At 40.2% G+C, this 24,905-nt stretch overlaps 1 protein-coding gene across 4 annotated transcripts in view; it reads left to right on the forward strand.

Annotated features, from left to right (window-relative positions):
* LOC146662931 (MBT domain-containing protein 1-like) overlaps positions 1-24,905 on the forward strand; it is a 35,455-nt gene that overhangs the window by 824 nt on the left and 9,726 nt on the right. For 3 of the 4 annotated variants that reach the window (XR_014912965.1, XM_085415519.1, XM_085415520.1), the window contains exons 2-15: positions 1,302-1,506; positions 2,132-2,265; positions 2,353-2,467; positions 2,557-2,639; positions 2,719-2,836; positions 7,886-8,020; positions 8,092-8,180; positions 8,350-8,584; positions 8,784-8,839; positions 10,871-10,975; positions 13,535-13,682; positions 13,775-13,857; positions 17,391-17,625; positions 19,018-19,089. Coding sequence is in view for 3 of the 4 variants with exons in the window: in XM_085415519.1 (XP_085271645.1) it covers positions 1,302-1,506; positions 2,132-2,265; positions 2,353-2,467; positions 2,557-2,639; positions 2,719-2,836; positions 7,886-8,020; positions 8,092-8,180; positions 8,350-8,584; positions 8,784-8,839; positions 10,871-10,975; positions 13,535-13,682; positions 13,775-13,857; positions 17,391-17,625; positions 19,018-19,089 (1,813 nt within the window). In the remaining variant the exon portion in view is untranslated. Of the gene's footprint in view, positions 1-1,301; positions 1,507-2,131; positions 2,266-2,352; positions 2,468-2,556; positions 2,640-2,718; positions 2,837-7,885; positions 8,021-8,091; positions 8,181-8,349; positions 8,585-8,783; positions 8,840-10,870; positions 10,976-13,534; positions 13,683-13,774; positions 13,858-17,390; positions 17,626-19,017; positions 19,090-19,635; positions 20,220-24,905 lie in introns of those variants that run through there. The other variant, XM_085415521.1, reaches the window with a different exon arrangement.

Below are 24,905 nucleotides of genomic sequence, written 5' to 3' on the forward strand. Positions count from 1 at the left end.
ATGCTGACTCAGATATGGTTCGCTGATATTTTCCTACCTGAATCTAAATGATGCATTAATGATGAAAGGCGAACTGTAAAACTGCATCTTTCAACTAAAATAAGTTCAGCTTCACTTCAATACTAAAATTTAGCTTAGGGACTTGATTTTTGTTGACATTTGTCTAAAACATCTTACAAATGCTCAAAAAAGGAAATAATATTGATTACAAAAATAATAAAAATGTGAACTAAAAAGATTTGAATCTTTATTTTCTTCTGGTCCATTATTATATTTTGCATCAACCTTGCAATCAAACTAGTTCTTTTGCAACTATTGCAGACTGTGTCTGCTCCCCCATTCTTCCCCTTTCTACCTCCCAAGAATGCCTTAGAGCAATATTCCCTTTCTAGCCTCCTCACAGAAGTTGTTGTTTTAAGTATCTTCGTTTTTTTGTATTGATTCGCACAGAGATTGAGATTAACAGTAATAAGAATTATTTTAAGGCACTATTATTGCTGTGCTTTTACCATTAATTATATGTTCAAAGAAAAGGTTAATTTTATTAATATTAAAAACCATGGTATATTTAATTTGAATAAGAGCGCCGCTGTTAAAAAATAAATAAATAAATAAACTGGGCATCTCTTCTGCACTAAAGACAAATTTTTGGCTAGTTTGTGTGGCTAAACTCCAGAACCACAGAACAAGGACATTTGTAAGGAGCCGTTAAAATAAAGTGCAATAGCTCAAAAGAATTATTTTTCTTTTATTGAGTTTTACTAAAGTAAAATAACTCAAAAGGAATGGAGTAAAATAAAATGATTTGAATGAAATATGTTTTTCTGAACAGTTACCTTCTCTTAGACCAGGGGTGTCAAACTCAAATACACAGTGGGCCAAAATTCAAAACTGGAACAAGGTCGCGGGCTAACGTTAATATTTATTGAAAAAAAAAAAATCTTCCTCCAGATTTAAGAATGAATCTCTTCTTATGGACTCAAACAAGTTTTGCTGAAAAACTGAATATGGAACAAGCAAAGCTTAATACTAAAGAATATATATATTAGCTGTATAATACCAGTAGGCCAGCTCTAATAATAATTTGGTATGGCTTTGCGGGCCAAATGTAATTAGGCCCACGGGCCAGAGTTTGACACCTATGTCTTAGACCAATTTCACTGCTTTCTCCATGACCAATGCCAAAGTAAACGTGTTACATTATACGGAGAAATGGAGAGGAGAACCTCCTGAGCTACAGACACCCCTAAAAGCATCCATATGAATTCATTCAGTGTTTCTCTGTTGTGTCCTCTGTAAAGGCTGAGCGTACCCCACGTTCAGATCGTAAGCGACGAGACTCATTCGGGATGTTTGATGGCTATGACAGCTGCAGCGAGGAGTCCACCAGCAGCTCTAGCTCAGACGACAGTGAGGATGAGGTGGTACCCTCTATCCCTGCTAGTCTGCCCATCATCAAGAACAATGGACAAGTCTACACCTACCCTGATGGAAAGGCTGGAATGGGTCAGTACATGAGGCTTATTTTTTGTGTGTATTGCTTAAATAATAATCTGTGAGTGAACAATAATAGTGTTTACGTTTAGCTGCTGTGGCTCAGGAAGTAGAACGATTATTAGTTTGATTCTCAGCTCCTCAACATTCATATGTGCAAATATCCTTGGCCAAGATATTGAATTACCTAAACAGTTAATGCATTACTTTTGGTATACCCTTTGAATTAAAGCTGAAATTTTTCATTTGTATCACATTTGGTTAATTTAAAATCCACTGTAGTGATTGGGTGGCTCGGTCCCCTTCTGCTCCATTCTACATGCCAAATATCCTTGGCCAAGATAATAACCCCAAGTTGTTCTCCGATGCATCCACCGGACAATGAATGTGTATGACTGTTGGGTAGAAAGTGCCTATAAAAAAGTGCTTGTGCGATTGCATGTGAATGAGTGAATGAGGAAAGATGTCTAAAGAGCTTTTAGTATTCAGAGTAGAAAGGCGCTATATAAAAACCAGTCTATTTACCACGTACAGAGCAAAAATTGCAATTGTGTCAATTTCCAAATACTTATGGGGATAACTATAAATGCCATTTACCATTTGTAGACTGCTGATCTATTTCGGTTTGTTTTCACAGCCACCTGTGAGATGTGTGGGATGGTCGGTGTACGAGATGCTTTTTACTCCAAAACCAAGCGTTTCTGCAGTGTGTCCTGTTCTAGGAGTTATTCCTCAAATTCTAAAAAAGCTAGCATCTTGGCAAGACTCCAGGTAAATGCATTATCTTTGATAAACAAGTATAGTAGTTTCATAATTTTGTATTATGTAAATATTAACATCTGCTTTGGTTTTTACAAGGGCAAACCACCAACAAAAAAGGCTAAAGTCTTACAGAAACAGCCTCTCATGGCAAAGTTGGCAGCTTATGCCCAGTACCAAGCAAGTCAACAGAACCAGGCCAAACTGAAAGCGGGTAGGCTATGAAAAAGCAATCATGATGGGGCTCATATTTCTGCTCTTTTTGATGTACACAAGCAACAAACTAATTGTTGTTTCCGTCAGTGGTCGCTGGAGAGAGTTTTGACTGGGGGCAGTATATCTGTAGCAGTAACACGGTGGGGGCTCCTGTCAGCTGTTTCAAGCATGTAAGTAGCTGGAGCTGAGAATATGGTCACCACTGATATGATACTATGATTATCATAGCTGATAACTTCTGTGCCTCAGGCCCCCATGGGAACATGTTGGGGAGATATTGAAGTAGGTGTGAGGATTGAAGTGCCCAACTCTGATACCAACTTCTCCACCAAGGTGTACTGGATAGCAGAAATCATAAAGCTAGCAGGTAAACACTACAAGTAATTAAGGTAAAATCTCTCACACAACCCTTGGGGTGTTTTTAATTGTGTTTGTGTCTTTTCATTTTTGTGAACTCTGTTAGGAGTAAGTGTTAATGCTGAATAAGTACATCACGACATAGCAAATGTATGCAAAGTCCAATGTAAAAGTCACACTGAACATTTGAACAGTTAGTTTCGCTGTTTCCACAACAAGTAGTTGTTGTTGATGAGACAGTGAACCACAAGAGAGGCATTTGGCTTTACATAAAAGAGAACTTGCAGCTGCTAGTTGACTCAGAATCGGTGTAGTAAGGTTGGGTGATTGGACGAATTTATCAACGATCAACGATAGGCTGAGCCTTTCGCCAATCGTTTTTACAAGAGCAATTTATTTATTTGCCCGTTAGTAAGTTTGCTAATAATGTTGGTTGAAGCTAAGAGAAAAAGTCAACAAAAACAATAATAGCGCTGTTTTAACGGCACCCTCCTCAGTGTGCCCCCAAATGCAGCGATCAATTTACACAAAGTCATAACAGAAAGAAAGAAAGACAGTATCCTATGTTCAGTAAAAAACAAAAACATTTTATTTAAATAAAAAAATACAATGTTGGGCAGGGAAACAAAGAAAAACTGGTTTCTTTTTTCCACTTTAACCGTGTTTACTAGGGGTGCAACGATATTCGTATCGATATTGAATTGTTCAATATAGTGCTTTCGGTTCGGTACGCATATGTATCGAACAATACAACATTTGTAATTTATTTTATCAACTTTCCTTCTGACGATGCTGTCTGTGTTGAGCGCTCAGTGAATCTGCGTTCGACTACTCCGCCTAGGCTGCACTGTCGAGCGCAGATCCACTGAGCGCTCAACACAGACAGCATAGTCAGGAGGAAGAGCGCAGGGCAAGCTAGCGAGACAGAAGTTAAGCTCTCCTTGCAAGATGGACCTCCCCCACCCTCATTCAGATCTGGCGTTTGGAATTATTTTATTTGGTTTTCATGTGACGTATGACCCTGAAGGTAAGCGAGTCATGGACTAAAGTAAAACAGTATGTTGGATGTGCCATGCAATGCTCAATTACATGGGTGGGAACTAGTGTGTTAGCGCAGTTAGCTGGCCGTCTAGCCCCATGCACGGGGCGATCGGCGGTAGCTCGTTAACGGAGATTTGCCGTGTTGTGGCGTTAAGGTCATTTCAACGAGATTAACCTGAAAGCACTAGTGGGAACACAACGAATATGACTGCACATTTACGCCGACATCATCCTAGTGCAAAGACAAAAACAACAAGCATGCTACTAACTTTAGCCGAGTCATTTAGACAGCTGTTAGCACGTGATTCTCCTTATGCTGCTGAGAATATAGCCCAGAAGAAGCGGATAGTATAGCTTTTATTTTGGAAAGAGACATTTCTCTGTAATAAACTCTCTTTTCCAAAGATGAGTGATTCCTCAATCAGATACAGGGCTCGCAAAATCGCTAGCCCGACGTCCTGGGGCTAGCGATTTTTTTCAGACGGGCTACCCTGCCCGTCGGGCTATTGTAGGAAGGAAAAATATATGTCAATGCTTTTGCATTCTTTCAGAAATGTAGCTGGGTAATTATGTCATTGGCATCGGTGAGCCACTGTCAATATGTGACATATTGAAATCGCGTTTGAATTTGTGCTTGTTTTTTTGCTTTCACTTTGCAATCGTGCGAACATAGAGAGCGACAGCACTGATCTGTGAGTGATGATAATTTGTGCACCAATTCCTCTGACATCGTCTTATTAATCGTTAGCTTACTATGCAAACATGACAAGTGAAATCTCCCACAGCTTAAACATGTGAGAGGTTGATCGCGCAGAGAATCGCTGAGCTTATGTGAGTGCGTGTGTAAAAGCAGCAGGATATATATTTTAGTTCTGCTGAGCCAAATAAGACAGGTCAGGGTGAAGAAGTGACAGCCAAAGAAAAGCTTACCACAAAACGGAGAAGTTATGACAAATCAGACTATAAGGCAAAAAGAAAGTGCAGCTTTATGGTTTCATGGACAAAAGAATTTCTGTGGCTGCAATATGACGAGCTAAATAACCAGGGCTGCACATAAGTGGTCTGCAGGTGTGCATTCGCTGTCAAAATAAAAAACACGCACAAGGGTTAGGGTTAAATTTAAAAACTGTACTGTTGAGTTAAAATATATATTTATAATTTTAATAAATGACAAATTAAAAAGGCATGAACATTTTTTTTGTATTGAAAAAATATCGAACCGTGACACCAAAGTATCGAACCGAACCGAACCGTGAATTTTGTGTATCGTTGCACCCCTAGTGTTTACAGGCTCTTCCAATGTTTATCTGTCTTACACACTCGACCAAACAACAAGATACAAAACGTATGTTAAAAAATGTTTCTTCCAGCGAACATAAAAAAAATCTTTGACGTAAAGTTGTCTTTTGTGCGATTTGGTGCCTCTCAAATAAACAAATGACTAATCAAGAACGTACCTATATTAATACTGAAACAAACAAGAAAAGAAAGTGAAATATTCCCTCCAAAAAACGTATAAATTCAAAAAGTCACCTGTGCAAATATATCACCTATCGTCATTTATTGGACTGACGAATGCCGGTTGGAAAAATCCTACATATCGCCCAACCTTGTAAAGTTGTAGCCTTAAGTTTTTCTAGGTCTTAATACTACACACTGACATGCTGCAAGAATAGTTGTATTTATTTTTTTTTAAATTACAGTACTAAAATAGTTTAAAAATTCATTCTCAATTGAGCCAATATCATCCTCATTAGTCAGACCCATATCTGTCAAGGTTTATTGCTTTGTCCTGGCAGCAATTGTGTTGATGACAATACTGACAACAAACCTACACATAGATGAAAGTACCAGATATATCCCTCTACCTGAGCTAATAAAAGTCTGTATTTGATTTTTAAGTTTTACCATAAACAAAGAAATAAGCAACAAACCCCTTCTCCCATTCCACATGTGACAGTCCACATCCCAACAAATAAAATGTGCAAGTTGACATCAGAGGGGGAAAAAACCTTAAAAATAAGATGTTTACATTCATTGGTATGTTTAGCTGTCACATGTATTTATCATCTATGTGTAAAGTACAGGACAATCTGATTTCCATTCCTTCACTAAGGCTTCACTTCAGACATCTTTGTTATGAGCTGTTAAAGAAATTCAGCACTGAAACAGAAGTGATTTTCTGAGATTGTTTAGAAAGAAACCTTTGGAAAAAATAATGTGCACATTTCCACGAGAGAAATCCCACGCCTGATTCTATCCTAGCCTGCTTTTTACATCCAACACAAAAACTGCAGTCGTGGTGCTTTCGATTGTACTCAGAACTCGGAAATTCTGCCTTCTGAATAGGAAGATGTAGGTAACACCAGACTGCAGATGAGCTGCATACAGAGCTGGACTGGGACAAAAAAATCGTCCCGGGCATTATAGGAAAAATCATAAAGCCTTTGAATGAAAATAAACACTGTTGTGACAGTGATGTACACTGTTCTGATGGTATACATGCATCAATCTATCAATTGTTTGTTGTAAAACTCAGATAATTATTTTTTTTTAAAGGGAGACATTTTAAATGAGAATAAGAAAGTATTTCCTTGTGCCCCCCTTTCCCTTTTAATGCTCTACCTGGCCCCCTGGCAACACTTTGCTAGACCCGCCCCTGCACAGTTACCAGCTGTCAGCTACTTAGAAAAGGATCCTGGTGTTATTTGTCTCTCAGAAACAGTTCATTTATTAAGTATTAATAAATAAGCGCTTTTCACAGCGCTTATTTATTAAGCGCTGTGAAAAGCACTTAATAAATAAAGTTTACTTACTTACTTACTAGTTTACTTCATAACTTCCCTTCAACTCATTCATGTTAACTAAAAGGTAAACCTGTTTCTCCATCACAGCTCTGATGATTCAGTAAGGACATCTCCTGGTTTCATCTTCATGTTTCCCTCTCACCACATATCCAAACCGACATCATGACCAGCAGCTTTACAGCTGTGGCTCCAGCAAACATCAGCTGATACTAGAAAGTAATTTTAAATAAATTCTAACAACAGCTGATCAAGCTTAAACATGCTGCTGTTGTTTAGCGCGACATCCGCTGGTTTCCTCTTTCTGGCGCAAAGTGGGCGATAAATAAACACGAGAGAAAAGCCGATCAGCTGATCATTGATCAGTTTCATGATTGAAGTAGCAACAGGAGAGAGAGGGGAGAAGAGGCAGCTGTGCAGCAAAGACACAGAATAACTCCAGCTTTGTGTCTTTTTCATTGTAGCTGAAGTCCGGGACAAACTGTGTTCCTTTTCACCTCAATACGAAACGTGTAATATTTTCTCTGAATACGAGACGATTCCGTTTTTTACGGGACGGTTGGCAACTCTAATAATTAACCTTATGAACAAAATAAAGTTCAACATCAGTAACATAGCACCACCCAGCTGTATAGAAACTCCGTCATGCTAGCTAGCATGCAGTACGAAAAAGTCAGCATAACAAAAATAAACTCCACCTAAACTTGGTTTATATCTGACCCAGATGGACTGCAGGTCATAACTTCTTACCTGAAGTTCAGTTCACCTGACACTCTCGGACCAGCGGCCGCTTCGGGTCTCTCCTCTTGCCTCCCTTTTCCTTCATCCACCTGCTGGCCTCCACCACTTGCTAATGTTATTGAATCTGTGGAAGCTCCGCGATAGCCACCACACGAAGTAACGAATAACGAGCCTATTTAAATCCCAGTAACGAGTAACGCGTTCCCGGTTTTGGCATAATAACTAGTTACCGTGCTCGTTACCACAATAATAACGTAGTTACTGTAACGTGTTACTTAATAACGCGTTAGTCCCAACACTGTTTATACCACATGTGAATACGGTCTTTGTATCAAATTTTTTTTCTCCAACTAGTCAAGAAGCTGAATATAGAATAAGCAAACTGACCGCGGATAGTGGTCAATTTTTCAATCTACTGTTTCTGATGTCAAGAATTAGTGCGCACATTAACAGTGTTTCCTCTTGTTCTTCAGGGTTCAAGGCTCTCCTGCGTTATGAGGGCTTTGACAGTGACACAAGTAAAGACTTCTGGTGTAACCTCTGCATACCTGAAGTTCGCCCTGTGGGATGGTGTGCTTCAAGTGGCAAACCCCTCGTACCTCCAAAAAGTGAGTGTTTTGACAAACAAATCACTTAAGTTTTCTTTAGCACTATGGTTAATTATTGCTGCTCTCTACAGGCATACAACATAAGTACTCTAACTGGAAAACGTTTCTTGTGAAGCGCCTCACTGGAGCTAAAACACTGCCACCTAACTTTAATGATATGGTAAGGCATCAGCCCAGTATTGTAAAGCTGCATTTTATATATTTATTTTATTTTTAAGTGTTCTTGCTGAACCTAAAATTACAATAAAACATTGTTGTTGTTTCTGTTCATCCTTGGCTGTTAAATTTCATCTTGGTTTAGTAAACCTGTCACTCATTTTTCACTGAAGGTACAGCAAAACATGCAATTTCCCTTTAAGAAGCTAATGCGAGTTGAGGTGGTTGATAAGAACTATCTCAGCCGGACACGGGTGGCGCTGGTAGAGCAAGTGATTGGAGGTCGCCTGAGGTTGGTCTATGAGGAGAGCCAGGGTGGAGCTGATGACTTCTGGTGCCACATGTATAGCCCTCTTATCCATAATATAGGCTGGTCAAGAAGCATTGGACACCGCTTCAAACGATCTGGTAGGCACACTCACTTTGTAAGGAGTCTGAGGAATCAAAACTTGTGAATTTTGAAAATTGTTATAGTTGATCAAGTAACAGTCCGGTGTGAATGTGGGTCACGTGTGTCAATATTTACTTGAAATCTTCATTGACACACGTGACTACAACAATGCCCACTTTATGTGTAACCAGTCATTTTCATGTATTCATATTCTAGATATAACAAGGAAATTAGATGGTCAAGTCGATGCTCCTCCACAGCTCTTCCAGAAGGTAAGACTTGGCAAAAGAACAGAATATATTTCATCCTTATTATCCCACATGTGAACCACCACTAAAAGTCCCTGTTCCCTTGCAAGCTTCCCCCTTTGAAAAGCAGATTTCACACTTCAGCTAGGAAGATTTTCAACACACAGACGTGATGTACTGTATGTGTGTGTACATGCATGATGAGTATTCAGCCAGGCATAACAGTGCTACGACTGGTTTGGATTTATATTTAAAAAATTAAAGCACTCCTTTCATCAAAATGAATAAATACAGGATTAATGAATCTTTAAACTCCACTTAAATTCAAATCCAAGTGGGGAATAAGACCTGAAAACATCTTTTTCTTTACTTTAATGTCCCCTTTAATGAACTGGATTTTTTTTTTGGCATCAAAAAAGCAAGTTTAAAACATTATTTGTTAACCAATATTTTGAAAGAAAGCTCGCAATCAAATAATACTGTGTTGCTTTTAACTGAAATGGCACAAATAAGGCTTTAAACGTTACTAAATACTTATTTATTGTCTGAGACTTTAAACATGTCCCCATAGTGTCTACTTTTCTACTCCTTGATCCTGGAGGCACAAACCTTTACAGGTGCATTCCCAAGTCAATCCTATTATAAAATGTTGCAGTTTCAATGTGAGTTGTCAATTCCAAACATAACAAACATTGAAAGTTATAACCCTTTATGGTATATAGTTTTGTTTTTTATTTTTAGAAAAAAAACTTTAACCTAATTTTTTAAGTGCTTGGGGGTCCCTGTTAATATAATAAGAAATATGTCTCTTCCACTCTCGAGCAAAATTTGTTTTGTTGCCTCGTGGTAGCCCTGTGTTATAAGGGTACCAAAATTTAAGTTTCATACTTATGTAGTAGATTCGGTGGGAAAGAGCTATTTATTCAAAATGTTATTGTGTAGTTTAACAAATATGAAGTTAATCCTCATAAAAGCATTTAATCCAACAGTGGTGTTCTGTGCTCTTGCTCATACATGCATGGATTTGTCTGTCTGTTTCTGTGTGTCTGATGTTGACTACTCCATTTGGAACTTCGTAAAATGGAGATGGATACTACATTTCTGTCATTTGACTTTTCAATTATCATTTCATCCTGGTGCATGACATTGGCACACAGTCCTTTTCAAGCTCCAGAAACGTTTGTGTACACAGATCATTTACATACACAAACTGTTGCTTAACCATGAACATCACATATGTATCACCCTTAATTGAATTAGAATAGCTTTTATTTATATATATATATATATATATATATATATACACACACACACACACACACACACACACACATACAGACAGAGTGGGGGGGTGCAGTTGCAACTATACTAAATAAGATTATAATAAATACAGTTTAAAGAGGTAGGGATGTTGGTTGCATTGAAGTATAAATAGAAATACGGTTTATAAATAAGACTGGAGGAGCCACGGATTGAATCACCAACCTTCCGATCAGTAGGTGACCTGCTCTACCTCTACCTCCTGAGCTACAGCCACCCCCGTAGCTCAGGAGGTAGTTCAGAGACTCATAACTCATGAAGAAAGCAAGACGAACAGCTTTAACCGGTGTGCTCGGTTGTGTGTGTGCACGTGAACGTGAGTGACTGTGTGTGGATGTGTTTGTGTGACTTCCTGCTGATCACAAAGGGTCATCTCCCCTCCCCCTGTATATGGCTCAACCCCGTTTTAACAGTCTCACCATACACAAGCGCAGGAAGTAAAACATCCTCACTAAATAAGAAAGCAGAACTCTCACATAGGATGTCCCTACAATTAAACACTATAGCTATTGCATCCCCCACATAGATGTAGTCCGGGGAGGAGGACAGAAACTTACAAAACTTACAAATTTAAGTAAAACAATGACAACATTTAACAATTTCAACCTAACAGGCCCGCTTACTGTACCGTCACTCTAATCAAGTTCACTAAGGGGATGACCCTAACTGTCTGCATTCTTTTCATAAATTTTTCTTTCTTATTTTCTTTTCACTTGTCTGCCTTTTATTTTACAGACGAAGGAAGTGGACCAGAGTGGGGACTGGTTCAAAGATGGGATGAAGTTAGAAGCCATTGACCCCCTCAATCTCTCAGCTATATGTGTAGCTACTGTAAGAAAGGTAAGCCAGTTTTGATTTTGCAAAAATCAGGATGGTGTAAAATGTAAATAAAACAGAATGCAATGATTTACAAATCTCCTGAACCCTTATTTTATTCACAATAAAACATAGAAAACAGATGTCTGAACTTAAATATTTTACTATTTGATGAAATATATTAGCTCACTTTGAATTTCATGGCAGCAACATGGCAAATTTGGGACAGGGGCAACAAAAGGCTGGTAAAGGAAGTGGTACTAAAAAGAAACGGATTTAGGAAGATTTTGCCACTAACCCTAACCTGATCTTAACAGGTTAAGATGATTATCAGTGTAACCAGTATTTCCAGTATAACCAGTGTTTCTCAGAATTCTCAAGGGGTTCACTAATGCATACACAAATGCAGGTAGGCTATTAAGTAACATTGTGTTGGCTATTAAGAAACGGCAAAGCCAAATGGAAACATGATATAGAAATACTACCATCTTCACTGGGTCAAAAGTCATTTGAAATAGACTTACACAAGGTGGAAAACTGTTTTGTGGTCAAACAAATTGAAATTTGAATATATGTTGATCAATGGTTATGACAATTTGCATATTAATGATAGAAGAAGTCACTTGGTGGATGAGTGATGAAATGTTTCTTCCACTGAAAATACTACGTCCAGATGAACAGAATCAATGTTTCAACACAGTGAATATCTTTGTGATTGCTGTAAAATTAAGGCTATAATTGCACCACTGTTATCTTCAATGTGATGTGCCAATACAGTGGAGAGCAGCTACCTGAACTTTATTTCCACAGAAGTACATTGTCTTGTTATTAAATGTACTTCCTTTCTGTATATGATTCTAGATATAGTAGCACCTCTGAAAAATACAGCCTGAAATCAAAAGTAGTTGACTAGAACTCTCAAACGTGCACCTTAAAACAGATAACTTATAAGCTGCAGAGGAAATGGCATCTAACTAATTTGGCAGATCATCATTTAGCCTGCAAAAGTAGATTATTGCTCTATAACAAAGCCCTCCGTAAAGGTAGAACATCGTACTACTCATCACTGACTAAAGGTAATAAGAATGATGGGTTTCTCTTCAGCACTGTAGCCAGGCTGACCAAAAGTCAGCTCTGTTAAGCCAAGGATTCCTTTATTTATAAAGAAATTCAAGAAGTCATCACTACTTAAGGTTAAAATATCATTAGAGAAAAAATTACTGTTACTGATGTAACTTTGTGTACACCTACTTTCAATACCACTGATAATTTATTTATTTCTCATCCACTATATTAAGTGGTGGTTACGTACCACCAGTATGCTTGGTAGTGGTTCCAAGCAATCCAAGCAGGTTAAAAAATCTAAAGTTATCAAACTGCATGCCACCGAATACCTGGCCAGTAGCATCACTTGATGAGTCATGAGAGCACTCTTGTTAACTAAATCAAAACCTTCATTTTTTTTTTTTTTTAAACCTGTAAACGAGAGAAATGGATACAGAAACAACACCGTGTTCCCAGAGTCTAACGCAGTGCCACAGACCGAGCATTAGCATTCTAGCTTCGAAGTCCACCTTTGTTGTAGTGTTCTTGTCCATTATTAATTATGTGGCAGGACGCGTGGACGTGTTGCTATTGACGACAGTCACGTACATTAGTACTAGTGTTTTGTAATGGGAAACCATCCAAGTTGGGTCGTGGCGATCCGTGGCCAGTTGATCTGGGTTAGGTGCTAATGGAAAAGGGGCTTTACTGCCATCAAATTGTAGCTCCATAGTGTAGTGGTTTATCCTGGTATGATCTCTTGGAGTTTGTCAGGAGGCAGCCAGCATATAAAGTCTGCCAAATCAAATATGTGAAGAGTCACCCCTTATGAACAATGGAGCAGCCAAATGTTTTTGGGGTGTAATTGGTAGGGGTGAGGGGTGAGGAGTGGGGGTTCCTGCTGTAAAATGAAAAAAATGTTTTAAATGGTATATTTTCTCAGTTTAAACCTTCAATCTGTTGTTTTTTGTTTTGTTTTTGTTTTTTTTGTCCTCAGGTGTCAAGAGATTATAGATTTATGAGATTTGATTGTGTTCTGTTTCTAGTTGCATCTACATTTTTTTTTTCTAAATATTTTTATTGAGTATTTGTGGATATAGTTTACAAAGAAAAAAAGACGGAAAACACAAACTTTACAATGAATACAAAAGAGAACTTCTCATGTTGGAACAGTTTTCCTTTCTTATTATTTAGCAAACAAGCAACAAGGGAAAAAAAGACAGAAAGAAAACAAAAAGAGGGGGAAAAAAAGAAAAAAGAAAGCCACCGAACATGGGAGGGCGAGGCAGCAACCTTCCGCCAATCAAAATGGCACGCCTAGCCAAGAGGGAACCAAAGGACAGCACCCTGCGCTTTGCTTTTGGAATATGCTTATCATCCTCTCCCGCTGTACCAAAGAGAGCAAGTAGGGGGTTGAGAGCTAGTTTCAGGCCGGTGGCCTTGTTCAAAGTCCAGAAAACCTCCTCCCGAAAAGCATCTACATTTTTGGAATTTAGGTTGTACATTAAAGTTGACATGACATAACTCTCTGCTATATAGGTGTTGGCAGATGGATATCTCATGATTGGGGTAGATGGCTCAGAGGCAGTCGATGGATCAGACTGGTTCTGCTACCATGGCACCTCCCCTTCCATCTTCCCTGTTGGCTTCTGTGAAATCAATAACATTGAACTCACACCCCCTAGAGGTACTCTACAGTTATATTTTTTTTCTTCACTTTGGAACCTTAAAATTTGGGGTTGTTTATGTTCTGACCTTGACACATACTGTGTTTCTCAGGGTACACTAAACTCCCATTCAAATGGTTTGACTACCTCAGAGAAACAGGTTCAGTAGCTGCTCCTGTCAGGCTCTTTAACAAGGTAAGGTTTATTGATGTATATCCTGTGTGGTTTTTAAACAGTTTAAAAATCTTCTGCTAATCAAAATCCCATAACTTGCAATAAAAACACCATCTGCAATTATCTACACCACAGGTGTCGAACTCCAGGCCTCGAGGGCCGGTATCCTGCAGGATTTTGATGTGTCCTTGATCCAACACAGCTGATTTAAATGGCTAAATTACCTCCTCAACATGTTATGAAGTTCTCCAGAAGCCTGGTAATGAACTAATCATTTCATTCAGGTGTGTTGACCCACAGTGATATCTAAAACCTGCAGGACACCGGCCTTCAAGGCCTGGAGTTCGACACCCCTGATCTACACTATATAGACCAGGGGTGGGGAACTCCAGGCCTCAAAGGCCGGTGTCCTGCAGGATATCACCCTGGGTCAACACACCTGAATATGATGATTAGTTCATTACCAGGCCTCTGGAGACATTCAAGACATGTTGAGGAGGTAATTTAGCCATTTAAATAAGCTGTGTTGGATCAAGGACACATCTAAAAAATTGCTTAACTCCTAGATATTCCATGATCAACTGTAAGCAGTATTATTGCAGAGGAAAAGCATTTGGGAACCACAGCAACTCAGCCATGAAGTGACAGACCACGTAAATTTGCAGTGCAGGGTTGCTGAGTCCTGAGCCATGTAGTCGGTTGTCAGTTATATGCTGTAGAGTTACAAACGTTCTCTAGCATTAACATTAGCACTATGCTGGGAGCTTCATGATATCGGTTTGTCAGTCTAGCTGACCCAGTACTTTTGTCTGTGTATAACTACAATCAAAACATGTGTGATAACTAAGTTTAAGGAAGTGATTCCTTCACTGTTAACATGATGGAGACTGAAAATGACTTTCCACTCTCCATCTTTGTTTGTCCTCGAAAAATTGTTGTTACAAGTGTTACACAAGTATGATTAATCTGTCCTCATTAAGATGGCTGTAATTAAATTATTACTTGAAAAGTTCTTACTAGCTACTTTTATTTCAAAACATTTGGAGATGTTAACTGTCAATCAGTTAAATAATCATTGCAAAAGAACAGATAATTTGCAAAGATTCAGTCCAGATTTGCGCCATAGCACAGACACGGCACTGGTAAGGTAACAAATGATCAATGATCAATTGATGATCAATGATCAATTCAATTACCACTGACAACAGTATTTTACTAAGGCGATTAGAATACAACGGTAGTATCAGTCAGTGTGGTCTGAATTTGATATCTCTACTAGATTTAAATTTCTCTTATTCATGCTCAAAAGTTGGTCACAGAGTTCCACGGGGATCCAAGAATGAGTGGCCATTTATTATTTTAAAATTGATACCATAGGTGCATCTACTAAAAATTGTGGACAAGTTTGAATATCAGTGACCTTGACCTCAAGGTCCAGGTCAGAGTCCATTTAAAAAAAACTTTTTTCCGCGACGTTTCAAAGAGCCGGAAAGTAAATAAACGGCAGACAGAAATGAGGCAGGTCGAATCGTCTTGGGTTTTACGCATGTGCAGTACTGGAACGTAAGCGTTTTCGGTTATTTGGCTCTCTCTCTTGGCTCTCGGCGAAGGCGGTCGCACTTTTTCTCCTCTCCTCCTTCCCCTTATCTTCCCTGCTTAGCCTCTTGTGTCCTTGTCTTGTCTCGTGTGTATTACTTTCCCTCGAACAGTCTCTCACTGTCGTTCTCTAAAACCTAAAAGAGAATTATGGATTTGATCAACTGGTCTCTGAATGCTATTGACACCCTTTTCTCAACGAGGAGTCTGGGCTCGGGAGAGCCCGAGTGCCCTGGAGGGACTTTCCCTGCCGGATACATGATGGATGGGTGGCAGAACTGGAAGATCATGTGCCTGGCGGGACTGTCGATCGAGGACGCTGAAGATATCTACCTATTCGGAACCATGATAACAGGGTTCTTGCTGATTGGAGCTGGCTTGGCCCTGACTTATTGGAGAAATATGAGAGCGGAACCGGCTGTTCAACCCCCCCCCCCAAAGCTGCCCGCTGGAATCGAAGCGACTGGATGAGGCGCGACCTCTCACAACGAACGCAGTGTGGTTAACACCTTGGAGACGCTTACAGCTGCCGTGAAGACTCAAAACAACACCATTGAGCGTATGTTGGGATACATCAAAGAGAGGCCTGCTCAAAATGAGACCCTTGAGTGAAAGTTGGATCACATCGCAGAATGGCTCACTGCAGTTGTGAGGTCTCAGAATCAAAAGAATGATAACACCATGGAACAGAAGTTTGATACCATCATGGGGAGGCTTGCGGCTCTCCAACGGGAGATTGAGGGACCAGTGTCGGAGTGTTAGGAACAGCTTGAAATTCTCCTCCTCTGAGCTGCTCGCATAAAAAGAAAATTGACAACCTCAACATGCGGACACCATGGCGCCAGCTGGGGCTGGAGCCGAACAAAAACTCCCTGATAACGACTGTGTGATGACTATTCTTCCCATCCCATGCAAGGCCACCTGGATTGGCTAGCAGACTGTTTACTTAGCCTGATAGGGCGAAGGACACTGTCTCAGCTGAACTATGGACACGCACACACATACACTTACACTGATAAGCACTCACACATTTCCCTTCCCCTTCCAATGCCTTCGATGCTTGTTGCCTCCTGGGGACGGGTCTGGGCCCGCGCTGGAGAGTCGGCGCAGTGGCAGGATGGCTGCTGTGTTGCCTGGGATTACTCCTTATCCCCAACCCTGTTGCTGTTCACGTGCTCTATAATGTTGTACTGTGGACATTTATGTGCTTTCTGTGCAGAGGAGTTTTTTTTGTTTCCTGCTCTCATGCTGTCCTCCTGTAGCCCAGCATGAGTAGAGGTCTCTTTTTTTCCTCTTGTACCTTTCCCATTGTAGTGTACATTTCAGTGTTTTTTTTTTTTCTGTAATGCAACCGTTCTCTGACTTGTATCCCCATGTGATGTCTGTGTTGTATGTGTAAGGTCGGGGGGCGGGTTCATTCCACTGCAGGGCAACCTGCCACTGCATGTGGCGAATAAACTTTGAACTTGAACTTGATTTAAATGTGGATGAACAACTCTATGAAAATGATAGTGTGGACGCGGAGCGTTTTCAGACGTATACACTGTTTTCATATTTATCCGGGCTAGTGTAGATATAGCCTTAGAATCACCAATTAACCTAACCCCACCCCACTAACTGCATGTCTTTGGACGGTGAGAGGAAGCTGGAGTACCTGGAGAGAACCCACACAAACTCCACACAGAAAGGCCCCGGCCAGGTGGTCGGGATTGAACTCAGGACCGTCTTGCTGTGAGGCAACAGTGCTAATCTCCATGTCACCGTGCCCCATCCATTTAAACAGTAGCAGTAAAAACTCATGTCATTATTGGTCATATTCATGTTATGACTGACAGGATTTGTAAAGTTTCTCACAAGCTTTTACTGAAGGATAAATACAGGCTGCAGTACTTTTAAGATCCGGATTTTGTTTGTTAAATTTCTCTTTTTCCACTGTCCTTGATCCTTTCATGTCCTAGGAGGTTCCCAATCATGGGTTTCGGCTAGGCATGAAGCTGGAAGCTGTTGATCTGATGGAACCAAGGCTGGTGTGTGTCGCCACGGTGACAAGGATTGTGCACCGCCTACTGAGGATCCACTTTGATGGTTGGGAAGACGAGTATGATCAGTGGGTGGACTGCGAGTCGCCTGACCTCTATCCAGTGGGCTGGTGTCAGCTAACAGGCTACCAGCTCCAACCGCCTGCCTCACAGAGTAATGCCATAATGCTGTTCATACTTCTTCCTCTAGTGTCTTAGTGCAAAACGTTTAGAGAATTATTAATATCAAGGATCAGACAAGATAGTAGGGCAGAGAATGGGATCACTACATGAGACAGTTATAATGAACTACAGTAGGTCACGAATAGCTGTCACTTGACCAAAAACTTTTGGGATCTGCCTCAGAGAAAATGGTTGAGCTTATCAAGTTTAAGAAAGGACATTACATCACGCAGCCATTGAATGTGCAAGGGGGTATTGCTGCATTTCCAGAGGAAGAATAGGTGTTTTCTTGCCAATATATAACTGAGAAATAGAGAATCGTTTGTTATCCCACAGACCACCTGTGCGGTTGAGTGTGCGCACATCTAGACCTGTAAACATTGTGAGGTAGGGATGTGCATATGTGTTTGTTTGTCTCATAGGGGTGTTTATAAACTGCCACCAATCAGGAATGCCTGCTTAGAATTTATAGATTTACAGTGAGCTTATTTCAGGTCTATTTCTCGTACTGCATTTATTTCAGCAGTTCAATTGATCATTACGTTTTGTTTTTTTCTGTTTGTTTGTTTTGTTTCAGTGGTGTTTGTCCTGACCACTGAGAGTTAGTAAGATACACAAGAAAAGACAGTAGAAAGAAAGCAATATAGAAAAAAGGGAAAAATACAGAAGACTATGCCTGAGAAAGCTGAAAAAGCAAATGGGTGACACGGCGAAAGGAGAGAAAAGATAAGGAACAAACTGGTGCTGTGAAAGTTGAGCAGTGGCTAAATGCTGGGCCTCTCCAGATGCAATTTGTTGATCTCTAAGATGATGTGGACCCAAAAGAGCAGTTTGTACTGAAAGAAATTTCTCAGATATAAGGAAATTAGCCCCGTGTATCTTGACCATGTCTTGCTCCACACACAAAAGCAAGGCAATTTTCTCTGCAGTCAACATAATGAAAACTAAATATCCTTCGCAGCCTTAATGTAAATCTTCAAATTAACCGTTCCTCTTCATATGTAGGTCTTTTAAAACATTCTCTTTTTGTTTTGACTGTTCAGTCACTGCAAACCACCTGGAACTAGAAGATAGTAATATGAGCATGTTGCTGTGGTGGCTGTCTCAAGTCTGCCACCTTGCAGTAGGATGACATCCTGAACTATCTTACCTAGGGCTCTTGAACTTCTCTCCAACCATAACCTATATCATTTGGAGAATGTTTGCGCATGTGCCTCTGCCTCACAACTGCCAAAAAGATAATTATGTATCCTGCCAAAGCTGGAAAAGGCTCCGGCCCCCCTCCTCGTCCCGCGACACTGAATTGGATAAGAGGAAGACAGTCGTATTGGATGTGCTTTCCTCTCATTGTATGCTTGAATGTCCTTTCTTGTTTCTTTTTTAGGTAACAGAGAAATGTCCCAGTCTGTTCCCAAGCAGAAGAAAAAGGCCCAGCAGTATAAAGGCCAAAAGAAAAGTGAGTATTCCCTTCTTTAGCATCAGAGTTTCTCTGCTTTATCTACTTGTTCTCCTTTTGTTATCAGCTATCTTAGTAAGGGGGCCCCTTACCCTAACCATTAAAAATGAATGCCTAACCCTTACCCTAAACCTAACCATAACCTAATTGTAACCCTGACACTAAAACCACATTTTGAGCCTCAAAAAGGCCTTCAAATATGTGAGGACCGGTGTGTGTGTGTGTCCTCACAAGTGACTGTTGGTTCTCACAAGTATAGTAGTAGTAGTAGTAGTAGTAGAATGGAGATTTCGGTCCTCACAAAGATAGCTAGACAGGAACACACACACACACACACACACACACACACACACACACACACACACACACACACACACTCTGATTTAATGCAAAAAGGTCTATTAACACATAGTGAGTGAGAAAGGTGACTGAAGAAGAAATACTTAACACAGCATCCCCGGCAGCCTATTGCAGCATAACTAAAGGAGGATTCAGGGTCACCTGATCCAGCCCTAACTATATGCTTTAATCCTCTGGGGTCGACAGACGCGCCGGTGCGTCAAAATCACATGACCAATTTAAGATGACACAGCAACAAGATGCAGCGACACAGAGTCTCCAATTCAACTTGGTTCGGAAGTGCGGACTGCAAGGCACATACCAGTTTTTAAATTGTGTCGTTTGGCCACGTAAAACCAGAGTTATGATAAAAAATACACGCAATGTTTTTTTTCTGAACAAAACAGTGGTGTTTACAGCGAGAAGAAATGGTTAAAAACTGCATTTTCTAAGGACAGCGCTAGCAAACACTGCGCTTGCGAGTGAAAAAAGAAAAAACACCCCTTCCCTATTGGTGTTAAAGTTTACTGTGTCAGCCAATCAAAAAAATGATATGGCAACATGTGGCACTTGGTTTTTAGGAAGAGGGGGAAGTTTTAGGAGTGACACCTGCGAGAGAAAGCGGGCGAACGAAAGAGAGAGAGAGCGAGTTTTCATATGTGAGACATTAGTGACGTTTAGCGTGTTTGGAGGCTGTAGTTAGTGTGTAGTGTAGTAAATGTACAATTTCTATTTGCATTTCAAGTTATGAAAATGATTCGTTAAACATGTTTGTGGCTTTTACAATAAAAAATGTAATTTAAAAAAAAAGAATTTTCTCTGAATTTTTAAGCCTAGTCTTAAAGGTAGAGATGGTGTCTGTCTCCCAAATTAAATTTGGAAGCTGTTTCCACAGAAAAGGGGCATGAAAACTGAAGCCTCTGCCTCCCATTCTATTTTTAACCTCCTAGGACCTAGCAGGTTTACTTCAACTAACCCTGACTTTCTCCGCCTCTTTGTCGGAAACCTGACTGTAGGAAGTGTCAGACATGGCGTGCTCCTTCCTTGAAGAGCCAGTAGATGTTGAAGCCCAAATTCTCCGCAGAGCTCTCCACCGGGAGAGAGTGATTAGAGCGCGTTCGGACATTTTATCATTTCCTGATGATTTCCTGTGTGAACGTTACCGTTTTTCAGCACAATCTATAATTTATTTGAATAACATCCTCAGGCCTAATATTGCTCATGTGACACATCGCGGACATTCTCTCAGTTCTGTACATATTATTTGTATTGCACTTCAGTTTTTTGCAAACGGGAGCTTTCAGTATAATGGTGACGTTGAGCACGTTTCCAAGGCTACCGTCTGTCGGGCAGTCAGGAATGTTACAGTTGCACTGAAACGTCTCCTGTACTCGTTTGTGGTGTTCCCCGGTCATGGACCCACAAGATTTATCAAAGAGGGATGCCACAAAATTGCAGGTATCAGGATGAACGAAACTTAATTCATGATGTGGTGACACTTGAACTACTACTTAAATTTTACATTTATTTTCACGGTTCCCAGGCGTGATTGGCTGTACAGATGGCACTCACATTCCAATCATTGCTCCTTCAGTAAATGAAGGAGACTATGTGAACAGGAAGTCTTTCCACAGCATTAATGTACAGGTACATGGTTCCCTGTAGCATTTCAAACTAACAAATTATTTCATTATAGTAATGGATGCTAATTTGTGTTCTCTGCACTGTGAAGATCATATGTGATGCTACCAACATTATCACAAATGTGGAAGCCAACTGCTCAGCCTCTGTGAGTGGTGGTGGTGGAGGACCCCCACCTATTTTTCGGGCCTCCGCTTTTTTTCTGTTGGCTATAACGGGTCACATTTGAGCATACAGAGTAAGCAAATATGTACTTGTAACGTGCTCAGATAATTTCAATAAGTGCTTACAGAAAGAAAATTAATGTAGCCTCTAACTGCAATTGATTGACATCGGACAAACAGATCAAGCACTATGGCTCATAATACAATTACACCTTACCTGTTTGGACTATATTTTTATATTTCATTTTTACTTGCTGCCAGGAACGTTTGGGGCCTGTTGGGTTGCACCTGCGCTCAAATCACATCACAAAATAAAATGTATGAAATAAAAAATAAAATATAATAAAATAACGTGTTAAATGGGTGGAAATCCCTAGATCAATGTTTAAATTAACACTCACGCATTGACTCTGTCGGCTATGTTTTGCCATGCATGCTCTCTTTCTTTTGCAGCTGAGGCTGTGTTACTTTTTTCCCGCGGAATTTGCATGTTATCGGCATATGCTGCCATCAGAATTTCGGCCTCAAGCGCTGTAAGATACATTGTCCGCGCCTTCTTTCCCTCCGTCTCCATGGTGACTCGCTTAATCTGTGCTCCACTAATCAGGGCTTTATGTATCCTCGTGCGCGCGCTTAACTTGGGGTTAAAGCAACTCCGCGTTGACTGAACTAATTGTTATCAGCCTTTCTGAAACCGAATATTCCGAGTTGGACAGTTCGGGGTTACTCAACCCTGAGTATCGTTTTTCACTCTGAGTTTTCTAAACCGGCTTCCTGAAATAGGGCCCAGGGGCCCGTTCTTCGTACCTCGCTAAGTAAGTTAGCTGGATTTGATTGTTGACGATTTCGCATGATCCTGGATCGTTCGGTTCCCCGAAGCTCATCCGGGACTTGCTGTCATAGCAACATATCCGTAAGCGTAAACCTGCTCGGGAGCAGGTTTACTTTATGTAAACAGGATTAGATCGCGGCCACGCAGGTATGTCCGCTTCATTTATACGAAAGCAACAGCGATATTTTACCACTGTTTCACCATAAATAAATAACATCAATGTAACTAAAGATAATGCAGCACTTGATCCTTTTATTGATTCCATACAGATACATACAGGTCATTTCCTAAAAAAAGGGAAATGTACTATTAATCATTCTATTACTTCGTGTAATCAAGATGAGAGACCACGGCTATAAAAGCGAAGGTGAATTTGGGAAGTCTGTCGCAGCCATGTCCTGTCCGTATACGCGAGCCACCCATTGCGGAAGGTGCAAGATTGATAAGGAGAGTTTTCAGAATTCAGCGTATATTGCGGGATAGACAGGATCCTTTAGCTCAGCGCGACAGTGTGCTCATAGAGAGATATCGATATTCCCGTGAGGGTATTATTTACTTAACCAACTTGTTGACGAGGGGGTGCCGGACCACCACCTGTCTTTTGTTGCTTTGCCCTTTTCTTGGTTGCTGTTATGAACAAACAAACAGATTATTTCAGGGTCTCTTTTCAAGAGACGAAAACCAATATAAGTGATAAATATTACCATTCTGTAGAATATTCTAATATTTCACTTTTACTTGATCCCATGTTCTAGTGGGTCCTGTCGTGGCTCTAATGTGAAAGAGGATATAATGTAATATAATATGATATAATGTAATATAAAATAATATAATAAATTTACCCTACCGCCTACTGGTGTTGGCCAGAGGGGCCGATGGCGCGATATGGCAGCCTGGCTTCTGTCAGTCTGCCCCAGGGCAGCTGTGGCTACAACCGTAGCTGCCTCCACCAGTGTGTGAATGTGAGAGTGGATGAATAGTGGCATTGTAAAGCGCTTTGGGTGCCTTGAAAAACGCTATATAAATCCAATCCATTATTATTATTATTATTATTATTATTATTATTATTAAATTACTTACGAGTTTAATTTGTCAGCAACTTTCTGCCAGCCCTCTCTCCTTGCTTTTGCAGCATTTGCAGTGTTCCCTTGCGTTTTAATTAAACTCTGAAACTCCTGAAATCCGTCAATCAAGAGTTCTTGCTCTGCTGCCGAAAAATACCGAGCGCGCTCCTTCGACATTTTCGCCGACCAATCAAAGGGTTGCCGATCAATGTTTCTACTATCGATGCGTAGCCCCTGTTAAGCCACCCGGTGATCTCACATTACTTCATCCAGCTGTACTAAGCGTCAACAACAGGTGTGTTCGAAGAACCGGAATAGGGAGCTCAAAGTTAGCGCGATGATTTGATCTTGGATGTGTCATTTGATCTTGGATGTAGTAAGCGAGGTACGAAGAACGGACCCCTGGTGTCCACATATGTGGACATCACATTTTGGGTTGTCTAGACAAAATACAAAATTTTGCTCTAAAGGGGCCTGATATCCACTTACGAGAATATTATACTGCCTCTGTTTTATCAAAATTTAAAACAAATGTCTTCACATGTGGCTCTAATTTTTCTTAGAAACAAATATTGGGTAAAAAATAAAAATAAAAAAAATCTGGTGATTCTTTCTTTTTACATTCATCGGGTCCCAATATGCCCAAATATCAAAGAGAAATTAAAATGCTTTCCATGGAAGAGTTCAGGTCTTAGGAGGTTAAATATCACAAGTAAGCCTGCAGACGTGCTCTAATGGGGTGATATAGTACTTTAAAGTCATTACGATAAGATGGGGGATGATTATTCAAGACCTTGTATGTGAGGAGCAGGATTTTGAATTCAGTTTGGATTTAACAGGGAGCCAATATAGGAGATATACGCTTTCTCTTTCTAGTCTAGGATGTCCTGATTATAACAAATTACAGTAGTCCAGGTTAGAGGTAATAAATGCATGACCTAGTTTTTCAGCGACACTCTAAGACAGGATATTTCTAATTTTAGAAATATTGCACAAATGGAAGAAAGCAGTCCTATATATTTTAGTATCCTTTTAAATACCATATTTCTAAGATTTTCAGGGCCGAGTACAATAAACTCAGTTTGATCTGAATTTAATTCAATTCAGTTTTATTTATATAGCGCCAAATCACAACAGTCGCCTCAAGGTGCTTTATATTGCACAGTAGATCCTACAATAATAGATATAGAGAAAAACCCAACAATCATATGACCCCCTATGAGCAAGCACTTTGGTGACAGTGGGAAGGAAAAACTCCCTTTTAACAGAAACCTCTGGCAGAACCCGGCTCAGGGAGGGGCGGGGCTATCTGCTGCAACTGGTTGGGGTGAGAGAAGGAAAACAGGATAAAGACATGCTGTGGAAGAGAGACAGAGATTAATAGCAGGTACGAATTTTAGAAGCAGAAAGTTAGAGGTCATCTAGGTCTTCGTGTCTTTAAGACAATTGTGCAGTTTAACTAATTGGTGTGTGTTATCTGGCTTCATGTATAGATCGAGTTGGGTGTCATTTGTATAGCAGTGAAAATATATCCTATGCCTTTAGCACTCACAGATCAGAGAGAGAGAGAGAGAGAGAGAGAGAGAGAGATTTAAAAAAGAAAAAAAATTAGGGGTGCAACGATACTCGTATCGATATTGAACCGTTCGATACAGTGCTTTCGGTTCGGTACGCATATGTATCGAACAATACAACATTTGTAATTTATTTGATCAACTTTCCTTCTGACGATGCTGTCTGTGTTGAGCGCTCAGTGGATCTGCGCTCGACAGTGCA

This window comes from Rhamphochromis longiceps, linkage group LG8 (assembly GCF_057381845.1).
Source record: "Rhamphochromis longiceps isolate RC_006_pf linkage group LG8, R_longiceps_female_GT1.1, whole genome shotgun sequence".
NCBI classification, from domain to species: domain Eukaryota; kingdom Metazoa; phylum Chordata; class Actinopteri; order Cichliformes; family Cichlidae; genus Rhamphochromis; species Rhamphochromis longiceps.